The following is a 12,085-nucleotide window of genomic DNA, read 5'->3' on the forward strand; positions in this document are numbered from 1 at the left end:
TTGAAGATAATACCGCTCAACAATGAGATTCACATCCTACATCGACATTCTTTCAGTTTGTACAAATACGTGAGCTTTCGCATAACGTTGATTTTGAAAGTCGGCCTGCAGCAACACAAACCAATAGTTCCTCTCACCACGATTTCAGCAGTATGCATGGATGTCATCTGGATTAGCTACAAGAAACTAAGACGATTTTCAAAACACAACTGACTAAGGATTCAATCATTTGAAAGCTCATTGTATAAAATTTTAAAAGACGGCAGGGGTTATTAAAATAATGTTGATGGTGTTCAGAGAAGTTATGCTTTACGCCGAAATTCTTCGGACTATCACTACTGCGTTGTCTGTTTTCCTGATTAATCGGAGTTGTAGATGTATTGTGAACATGACGGAACCTACATTGAGGTAAGTACTTTGATAATTTCTCATGAACAAAAAGTCTTACTCATAACACCATTATAGAAGTCTACTTACCTTGCAAAAGTATTTGCGGTTAAGTGACCAAAATTTCTACAAAAGCACATTTATATATTCTAAACGCGATGAAATACAAATTATGAATTTTTTTATCTGTCCCCTTCAGAACGGTTAGTTGTGAGCCTCCTTCGCGGTTGAACGTACTATGACTTCTAAGAGAGCACAATGTGCCATACTTCAGAAATTGAATTCTGGACTATGCCCACTTACTGTATTACTCTGTACGTAATTTGCCAAGAATGTTTCCACACTCAGTCCATAAGAAGATTGGGAGAGAATTTTATTTTTATACCTGGGACATCCTTTTTATTCTCAGACCGAAACAATAAAACGAAACACACACGCTCAAACCAGAAAATCCCATGTCTTCATATGAAATAACAGTTTAAACCAAAAAATATAATACCATTCTCCTATCGTACTTCACCGATCAGAAGAAGCAGGAGTAAAATATACACTTTTACACTTCAGTGCTCATTTCATCTTAAAGGAAAAGCGCCATGCTCAATTTTGTTTTATTCGTTTCTTGTGCTTGCTTACTTACTTACCAAGTATGAATGTATTTGCATGCATCGGTATAAGAAGAAAACCCGATATGAGTCACAGTTTCTTTCAACATTTATTTTCACTATGCACCATTCAAATTAAATAATGCTGTTTGCAGTCTTCCTTTTGCAGATCATGTGTGTTATGTTTTACATTTATTCAGTTCTAATTTTTCCCTCATCAAAATTGCTTAACAATTAATGTAATCTGACAGTGTAAGTATTACATTTTTTTCTAATTTAAGGAGTCTGAAGTGTAAATATAGTGCATAAGCCAAGGTATTAGTACATCAACAATCATTCGTAACATTGATGCTTTATTGATCTTGCGGGAAGATGCTTGCAAGGAAATTGAGTAGCATGACAAACATTGGATGGAAAAAGCACTATGAAGCATCTACGCTATTCTAAAGTAAAAATTTAGAAATGAGAAAATTGTCGGAATAAAACAGTGTATAATTTGGGTATAATGGTGCTATACATTAGGAACACAGTATTTTATTAATCAATGACGGAGAAAATAAAGTTTAAAAAAATAAAATAACCATCATTTCATAAAACTCATCAAATACAGGTTTCTTGAGATGCAGATTATAGAGTTTCTTACAATCACTGGAATGACAAATAAATATAAGTATCAACATATCTTGACATTATGTTACAATTAAAGTCAAACTATTCAACAGACGCAATGAGACGAACAAAACACATAAAATAAGAAAGATGGTCACTATGTACACAAGAGAGGGATGAAGGTATGAGAGTGAGAATAAATACAGCCTTGTCTACTAACTATCTTTCAATCTCTCAATGCTTCCTTGGCACATAACAGTTCTGACAAGGTGAGAGGCAATGCCGAAGTTTTAGGAGTTTTTTTCATTTATTTGCATGTATGTCGATCAATCTGTGTCTCACAAATTTTACATTTGACGTAGCAGCACCAAACAAACTTGCAATGGCAGCGTTCTATGTGCTTCATAACCTGAAAAAATTAAACACAACTTTAGTGTTGACTGAAAATATAATTCACAAGTACCTATACAAATGAAACCGACAACTGAAGGAGTACATCTTACACACAATATCATAAGATTTGCATGCACAGAACGAAATAGATAGATAGATAGATAGATAGAGAGAGAGAGAGAGAGAGAGAGTATTTAATGTCTTATCATGTCATGTAGGAAGTGCAAACGGAAATAAAAATTAATTCTCGGGATTACATGGACAACATTTTACATTCTCAAAGCGCATTTGCTACTCTATCAATAAAGTGAAACAGTAGCGGCGATTGGGAATTAGAAGTGGGGGAAGGGGAAGCAAAAGATTGTACAGACAACAAATTTAACTGGGATTGTGGGATACAGTGGACGTGGTGGGGGAGGGAGTTAATACGCATCAAAACTGGGAAGAGAAAAAGCTACAAAATGGTAAGTTTTCTGAAACTCTCCGAGTGAATTTCGACAGAAAGGTATAGGTTGACACTTTACCAAAAGTGCGGTAATAATTGTTTTTGGAGATTACCATTCAATACCACTGTAACGGACTCGCCACCTCTCCGGCATCTACTGCAACGAAATTCCCCATGTACTTCTAATATGGACATCTTGATAATACACCGTATTTTACCCTGAAACTGGGACTTAAATACTTCAGTGAATATTTATTTGGACATCACATACTCTGCACGGACTTCAGTTCTATCCATATCTACTATCTGCTATCAACTGACTACCTTCTTGCCTGCTGACGTCATACGACACTGTTTGGTTTGTTGCGCATGCTCCTGTGACATCTGGAATCTTCCAGACGTATTTCTCCTCATCATTTCCGCTCTACTCTACCGTATACAAACCTGGCCTTTCTCCGGATTATTTGAGATGGACTTTAGCCTGTGTGGAGGGTTCAACACCAAACGTCGTCTCCGTCCTTAGGGACTTGTGCCCACGTTTTGTGGCAGTACTACGAATATCAAGATGAGGTATGACAAACTATTAATTTATTTTCTGTAAAATTTCGAGCTTCACCAGGAACTATCTTCCTTTCAAATTTTAATAGGGAGCATGGCATTTCCAGACCAAGATTCCACCCACTTTCAAACTATTTCATGTTTCCATTGAAGAACCTAGTTGCAGAGGTATGACAAACTATTAATTTATTTTCTGTAAAATATCGAGCTTCACCAGGAACTATCTTCCTTTCAAATGTTAATAGGGAGCATGGCATTTCCAGACCAAGATTCCACCCACTTTCAAACTATTTAATGTTTCCATTGAAGAACCTAGTTGCAACTCTCTTTCGAGCTGTGCGTGTGCAGTATCTGGAACTCCGCGAGTCCTATACGCGCTCATGCGTAAACAGTGCTTCGCCATTCATGTTTACAGTTGGTGAGCTTTGAATGTGACTGTCTTGGAACAGCTTTATCGAATAATATTGTGATTTCGGCCTGCATAATAGTTGTGCGATGACTGACTGGTAACTGATGCAGTTCTGATTTATATATTTGGACTTTACATCGAAGATTTTTTGCTGTTGTATCCTGATCTTGTAATTGTGTGTATCTTTTTCTCTATATTTCTTGTTACTCTTGGTTTCTCAACAGATAGGCGTATTTTTCCTTTTTCCTGGTTGTTCCTTTCCGTTCCTGCTTTGTTCTTCCTCATTTGCTCTCTTTCCTTTTGGTAGATTTTATTTTGTATAAAAATCCGAGTCCGCCTCTGTGGTGTAGTGGTTAGCGTGATAAGCTGCCACCCCCGGAGGTCCGGGTTCGATTCCCGGCTCTGCCACGAAATTTGAAAAGTGGTACGAGGGCTGGAACGGGGTCCACTCAGCCTCGTGAGGTCAACTGAGTAGAGGTGGGTTCGATTCCCACCTCAGCCATCCTGGAAGTGGTTTTGCGTGGTTTCCCACTTCTCCTCCAGGCGAATGCCAGGATGGTACCTAACTTAAGGCCACGGCCGCTTCCTTCCCTCCTCCTCTCTCCTCTCTCTCCACATGGTGGTATAGACGCGAGTGTGAGCCTCTCCAGTATTTATCTTTGTGAAGGTGTTATAAGACGGTGTTAAGTATATATCAAGTGTGCATTCAGTGGTGCTTTAACTTGTGCATGTGCAGAAGTACTTCACTTGGAAGAAGGTATCGTGATTCGTAAGTAATTTGTAAAAGTTTTTTGAATTACAATGGGTAACTCACGTAAACAAGTGAAGGCTAAAGCCCGTATCGCCCAGCCCGCGAGCAGTAGTGCCACCCCACTCTCTAAAGGCAAGGACATAAACAGTGACAGCCCACGCTCTCATGTGGCAACTACTGAAACTACGCGAGAACAAGTGAAGAGCATCAACCGTCCTCTAAATTCACAGAACAGCGCTGCCAACATCTTGACCTGCGATGATCAGTGCACCCGATCGGACACTTTGCAAACCAGCATAAGCAGGGAGGTTATAGATACTACGGTGTCACTAACGGTGGATAACCTCATTAAGAACAGTTCACTCCTCGACGAACTTGTAGACAGAGTAGCCGATAAGGTCATACAGAAACTTAAAGAAAGTATTGATTTTAATACTGATGTAATCAGAGAATTAAAATGTGAACTCACCAAACGTGACGAGGCAATAACTGATCTTCAACGGCAGTTAGACGATAGGACAGATGAGCTGGAAAGTTATCAACGTCGGAACAGTTTACGTATATTTGGAGTACCTGAAACTTCAGGAGAAGACACGGACAAGCGCATTCAGGAGATTGCCACTCGGATCAATGTTCCACTTGATCCCGGGATGATCGACCGTTCGCACAGAGTTGGTGCCAGAAGTCACAACAAAACCAGGCCCATCATTGTGAAATTTGTTTCATACGCCTACCGAAATGCAGTCTTCAAATCAAAGAGGCTGTTAAAGAATAGTGGTATAACCATACGGGAGGACCTAACTAAGACCCGTACTGACATTCTCAAACGTGCTGTAAGCCATTTCGGACTAAATTCAGTGTGGACTATGGATGGTGTCATAATGGTGCGCGTTGGTGATGTGAAACATCGAGTGAAGACGGAACGGGACCTCGAGGAACTGAAGAAACGCTACCCAGCTCCACTGAAATGATGCGGCGCGATAATTTGTATTCCTGTGCATCACTTGATTACTGGAATTACCTTGGACGAGAAGTAAAGATAATTCTGGTGAGGCTAACAATTCAAAAGTTTCTCTTTCGCAACCATTCTATTTAGTGTAGTATATTAGTTATAATTTCTTTTACATTTAGAAATAATTGCTAACGCGATTGATTTTATACACATTTTCTACACTTTTTTATTTCACTTCATCACATAATTTCCAAATTCTTAAATTATTCTTATATTGATATAGGCTACTAACAACATCATACTTCTTGAACGATCTGTTATTTATCTATTGTGTTTAACCTTTTTTACTATATTGTACTCATGACAAGTAATGAGTGTGTCTTATCTGACTTACTACACGGTGTTAGTGTGAGAAACACAAGAAATCTTAAGGTCATTCATATCAATTCTCAGTCTCTTGTTGACTCCTCCCATATATCTGAGTTCCGGCACATTTTTGGCAAGAGTTCGTTTGATATTATTGCAGTAAGTGAAACATTTCTCAAACCTTCAGTACCAGATTCTGCCGTCTGTCTCGATGGGTATAATATTTTCCGTAATGACAGAATAAACAGAGCCGCTGGTGGTGTTGCAGTTTACTTGAAGAACAGCATAAAATGCAGTGTACTTAGCAAATCTCCTGGAGAGTACAATAAGAAACCTGAGTACATAATCCTTGATATAGCCCTTTCAGACACTAAAATTCTTTTCGCTTGTATATATCGTCCACCAAAAGTAGGGTTCATGGATACATTCTTGAACGATATGTATTCTCATGTTATGAATTATAAATATGTAATCGTTGTGGGAGATGTTAATGCTCGTTTCGGCACTGGGACGTTTGAAAGCAATAACATACGCGATGTGCTCAACGCTTGTAACCTCGACTGCCTTCCATTCAATCCAACCTTTCATACTGCCACTTCCGATAGCACTCTTGACATAATCTCATCCAACTGCAATGAGTTGGTAGTAGAATACGGACAGGAACCAGCTGCCGGTTTTTCTGGTCATGATTTGCTATATGCTGTATTCAATTTATCCACGCCAAAACAGATTCCGAAAACAATTCTTGTTCGAGACTTCAGTAAATTTGACGTAAACAAGTTTCGTGCTGACGCTGAATTACTACCCTGGAATGTGTTTTTCCAGTCTAATGACATAGATCAAAAAGTCTCTCTCTTCAACAGCTTTGTACTTTTTCTTTATGACAAACATGCGCCCCCAAAAAGAATTCTCGTAAAACACCAGTCAACACCATGGTTCAATAAGCGTATTAAGGAATTGATAAGTAAACGGGACAGAGCTAGGAAGAAATTTATTAAAACAAAACTTCCAGATGATTACGAGCAATTCAGGGTCTTGCGTAATGAGACAAAACAAGTCATTAGAAACGCTAAAGTGAAGAATACGTACAACATCTTCCGTAACTGTAAGAGCACCTCAGCTTCTTGGCGTGCTGCAAAATCACTTGGTATTGGAGCCAGTCACTCTCAAGATAGCCAGATGCCTGTTACTCCATCCGAATTAAGTGAATATTATATGGCATCAGTCTCTAACTTCAACTCTCCGAAAGTATCAGAAACTACCAAACATTATAGATCTGTCACTCCAAGTAACAGAGATAAATTCTATTTCATGTACGTACACCCTTCACAAGTAGAAAAAGCAGTCAGATCAATTCGAACTAAAGCTAAAGGTCCAGATAATATCTCAATATCCATGATTTCTAATTGCATTGACATATTTCTTCCTGCCCTTGTGCATTTATTTAACTTCTCTCTACAGAATGGAGTGTATCCCTCAGAATGGAAGCGTGCCAATGTACGTCCTGTGCCCAAAAAGAAAATCCCAACAGTCTGTAGTGATTTTAGGCCTATCAATATCCTCTGTGCACTTAGTAAGGCATTAGAAAGAATTGTTCATGAGCAGATATGTGAATATATGTCTAAATATCACATCCTAAATCCCTACCAATCTGGCTTCAAGAAAGGCCATAGTACTACTACGGCTCTGCTGAGAGTTACGGACGATATACGCGCGGCCATCGATAAGAGACAGCTTACTATCTTATGTCTCTTTGATTTCTCTAAAGCATTTGACTCTGTTAATCATGAGTTGTTTCTTGCAAAGTTGAAGTCAATTGGTTTCTCGCAGAGTGCTCTATCTTGGTTTGAATCATATCTATCAAGTAGATCACAAAGAGTTACATTTGTTGACGGACGATCCTCTATCTGGGAATCAGTAAACTGTGGCGTACCACAAGGATCAGTCCTCGGTCCTTTATGCTTTTCTATTTATATTAATGACATTTCTGAAGTCTTTAAAAGTAGTACTTTCCATATGTATGCTGATGACTTACAAGCTTACTTCCATTGCAGTCCCACTAACGCACCATCTTGTATAATGCATTTCAACCATGATATCTCTCGATTGATCGAATGGAGCGCAAATCATAATCTCCAATTAAATGTGGCTAAGACCCAGCTTATTTGCATAGGTTACTCAAAACTCCTGAAAACTGTTGACCTCAAATCCCTCCCACCAATAAAAATTCTAGATTCAGATATCCATTATAGTGACACCGTTAACAATCTAGGACTCATTTTCGACAGAACCCTATCCTGGTCTGATCATACGTCAAATGTGATCAGAAAAGTTGTGTCATCCATGCATATTTTGAAACGTAACGTGTCATGTACACCACCCTTTATGCGGAAACTACTTGTTCAAAGTCTTATATTCCCCATAATTGACTATGGATCAGTCGTATACAACGACTTATCCGAAACTTTGAACATACAACTACAGAGGGTGCAAAACGCATGTGTTCGTTACGTGACAAATGCCAGGCGTGATGAACACATAACACCCTATTACATTCAGCTGCAATGGTTGAAACTCCATGAACGACGGGAAATCTCAGTAGCCGTTGCTACGCACAAAATTCTCAAACTGAAGACCCCACCCTACCTATATAATGCATTTAAATCTATGGAGTCAGTACATAACAGAGATAATAGGTTTACAAAAACTACCCTTCAAATTCCCCTTCATCGTACCACTAAATTTAACAAATCTTTTGTTTGCACTGCATCCCGTATCTTCAATGTCTTTAACCTTCACCGTTTCGCAAATGACAGGAACTGCACCCAACTAAAGCAGTCCTTAACATCTATCTTCCTGGAGGAGTACGCAAGGGGCTGAGATCAGGTATTCTTGTGTCCAATAATAAGAAATATGTATATTTCTAAGAAAATTGTTTCTGTTTTTTATATTCCTGAGATTCTTGTAGCCTAAAATATTAAAAAATCGAATGATATGCTTTTCTACTTCTTATATGATTTATGTTTTAACTTTATTGGAATTGGTATCTGTATTTTAATTTTAAGTTTAATTTTAAGTTTAATGTTTAATTTGATATTTTAATATTCTAAAATGTAGTTAGTATATTCATAAACTTGTATTGTGTTATAAGTAGACGCTACATAAAGGGGCTTTTCAGCCTCAGTGGCATGTATATCATCATTATCAATAAATTCAATTCAATTCAATTCAATTCCTTGCCTATCCCTTCCAATCGTCCCATCCCTCCACAAGGCCCCTGCTCAGCTTAGCAGGTGAGGCCGCCTGGGCGAGGTACTGGTCATTCTCCCCAATTGTATCCCCCGACCAAAAAAGTCTGAAGCTCCATGACACTGCCCTTGAGGCGGTAGAGGTGGGATCCCTCGCCGAGTCCGAGGGAAAAGCCGATCCTGGAGGGTAAACAGATGATGATGATGATGATGATAAAAATCCGAATTTTAGTATTACTGCTTGGGAAAGTACCACATTTGTATATTCTTCTTCTTTTTGTCAAAATTTGTAAGTGGTTTGGTTTGTTTGTTTCAATACATCTGTCTCCAAAGTTTATTATGCTTTCTTTTCTATTCTTCACCCGCCATGTTCCTAATTTCACTTGACACTCCCGGTTTTTTTCTAATGCTCTTACGCACGGTTTCCACTGCGCTATTTGTTAGTTCGTCGTGAATACAATTATCTTGGTACTAGGAAATCACCATTATTACCACAGCCTCTATTTTCAATCCAGTATACTGGATCGCGTGAATACCTTAACCTACCGATCCGGAAACCACTCGGTGTTGTCGATATATTGGGATCTTGCCTTAGCACAATTATTATTATTATCATCATTTTTGTATGTATGTATGTATACCCCATTAGGTTACACTACACAATAAAATTTTCACCAAAGGAACAATAATAACACATGTATTAATATTAAATAGAAGTTCGGCGTGTTTATACAATTAATAAAAACATTTACTACTGACTATACACTAAGAATCCAATGGACACTAAAGAGACTGCCAGACTGACGAATGCGCCTGGCAAAGCGTGTGAATCATACCTCAGTGTGCATGACCTTGGCAAAAAATGTACCCCTCCTTCCCTTCCTCACAACTACTTGGCGTGGCGTTATACAAATCGGTTCGCCGCAACGAACGACACTTCGTGCGTATTTCCGCTAATATTTTTTTTGCTAGCTGTTTTATGTCGCACCGACACAGATAGGTCTTATGGCGACGATGGGATGGGAAAGGGCTAGGAGTGTGAAGGAAGCGGTCGTGGCCTTCATTAAGGTACAACCCCAACATTTGCCTGGTGTGAAGATGGGAAACCACGAAAAACCATTTTGAGGGCTGCCGACAGTGGGGTTCGAACCCACTATCTCCCGGATGCAAGCCCACAGGTGCGCGCCCCTAACCGCACGGCCAACTCGTCCGGTGTGTTAACAATTAAAGGAAAGAATGAGCTGATAAGACAAAAGGGCTTGTACAAAAAAGGCTTTTTAATCATTTCTATAATTCCTAGTTTCAGCTGGCTAAATGAAAATCCACAGCCAGTTTCCAGTCATTCGGCCCGGTCGGGAATGGAATGAATGAAGCCCCCATCTAACGGCGAGGATAGGAAATGTGCTGCTGGAATGAAAGATGACAGAGAAAACCGGAGTACCCGGAGAAAAACCTGTCCCTCCTCCGCTTTGTACAGCACAAATCTCACATGGAATGATCGGGTTTTAAAGCACGGTATCCAGCGGTGAGAGGCCGGCACGCTGCCGCCTGAGCCACGGAGGCCTAGCGGGCTAAAATGGAATTAAAAAATCAATATTTTCTCCACAAAGTGGCGGGCGACTGCCTCCCTCGCCCCCCTAAACACCGCTACTGCAGTGAAACCGCTCTAACTTAATATGCGCCTAATTAATACATGAACCGCGTAATACGCGTCTTTTTTCGAGTAATAGCTGTCCGGCTCCATGGCTAAATTGTTAGCGTGCTGGCGTTTGGTCACCGGGGTCCCGGGTTCGATTCCCGGCAGGGCCGGGAATTTTTACCATCATTGGTTAATTTCGCTGGCAGGGGGCTGGGTGTATGTGTCGTCTTCATATAAGAGACGGATTGCAATTAATGCATCCTTTCCCGTTAGAATTAAGTGTAGTAGGGCAATTTCAATTGTAAAACATAAATACTGTGTTATATCTTGGCATACAGTACTGTACATGTAGCAGGTACAAAAATGTTATACACAATGTTTCAATAAAATGCCCTAAAAAGATTGAACATGTTTTGTGTCTGTAATACTGCACATAGTTGATTATCTTCCACTTAATGGGCAGTCCCGGTTAATGCAGGGTTAACGTGCAAGAGCGTTCAGCCACAGTTTCACTCTAATTGCAAGAGCATCGTGTAGTTTAAATAATTTGGTCCATGAAATGAAATGTCGTATGGCTTTTAGTGCCGGGATATCCCAGAACGGGTTCGGCTCGCCAGGTGCAGGTCTTTCTATTTGACTCCCGTAGGCGACCTGCGCGTCACGATGAGGATGGAATGATGAAGAAGACAACACATACACCCATCCCCCGTGCCATTGGAATTAACCAATTGAGGTTAAAATCACCGACCCGGCCGGGAATCGAACCCGGGACCCTCTGAATCGAAGGCCAGTACGCTGACCGTTCAGCCAACGAGTCGGACATGCACACAACTGACACAACTTTAAAGGCAACACGTCATTTAAAATACAATAAATGTGACGAGAAATTCATACTGCTGATGCAGATAGATAGATAGATAGTTAGATACCGTGCATTACCTTATCACAGCATGTAGGAAAAGAAGCTGAAACCTAAACTAATTTTGGGAAGCGCACAAACTACTCGTACACTTCACATTCACAAAGCGAATATGCTACTCTGGGAACATTGCATTTACAAGGGCAACTTGTAGTTCAGATATATTCATTGATAATTTAAATGTTTAGCAATATTCATATTATTTTTGCTATTTGCTTTACGTCGCACCGACACAGATAGGTCTTATGGCGACGATGGGATAGGAAAGACCTAGGAATTGGAAGGAAGCGGCCGTGGCCTTAATTAAGGTACAGACCCGGCATTTGCCTGGTGTGAAAATTGGAAACCACGGAAAACCATCTTCAGGGCTGCCGACAGTGGGGCTCGAACCCACTATCTCCCGATTACTGGATACTGGCCGCACTTAAGCGACTGCAGCTATCGAGCTCGGTAATTCATATTATAGATAGATAGATAGATAGATAGATAGATAGATAGATAGATAGATAGATAGATAGATAGATATGTTGATTGGTGGTGATTGTTTTAAAGAAAGAGATAAATCATAGAGACTAAGACTCATCAGCCTCTACCTTACTACAGTATATTCAGCTCTTGAACTTCTCTCTACTGCGGAATGCTGGCCACTGATATGGCTAAACTGTAGTCATACAAATTAGTCGACACGTCGGTAGATTCAGAGTGGGTTGTTGTCCCATAAGCTCTGTACTCTGACCGGCCAACCGAGCAGAGGAGAGGTGGTCACGGCTCTACCGTGGCTCTACGCCTCTGCATTCGGGAGACGGG

General features: G+C 40.1%; 1 protein-coding gene across 1 annotated transcript in view; it reads right to left on the reverse strand.

The window, feature by feature from the left end:
• Positions 1–1,235: 1,235 nt before the first annotated feature.
• The window catches only part of LOC136862720 (protein Wnt-16), a 402,073-nt gene continuing 391,223 nt past the window's right edge, over positions 1,236–12,085 (reverse strand). Inside the window, exon 6 of the mRNA XM_067138942.2 lies at positions 1,236–2,007. Within this exon, the coding sequence (XP_066995043.2) occupies positions 1,906–2,007 (102 nt within the window). The 3' untranslated portion in view covers positions 1,236–1,905. The remainder of the gene's footprint in view (positions 2,008–12,085) is intronic.

The sequence above is a fragment of the Anabrus simplex genome, chromosome 2 (assembly GCF_040414725.1).
Source record: "Anabrus simplex isolate iqAnaSimp1 chromosome 2, ASM4041472v1, whole genome shotgun sequence".
NCBI lineage: Eukaryota > Metazoa > Arthropoda > Insecta > Orthoptera > Tettigoniidae > Anabrus > Anabrus simplex.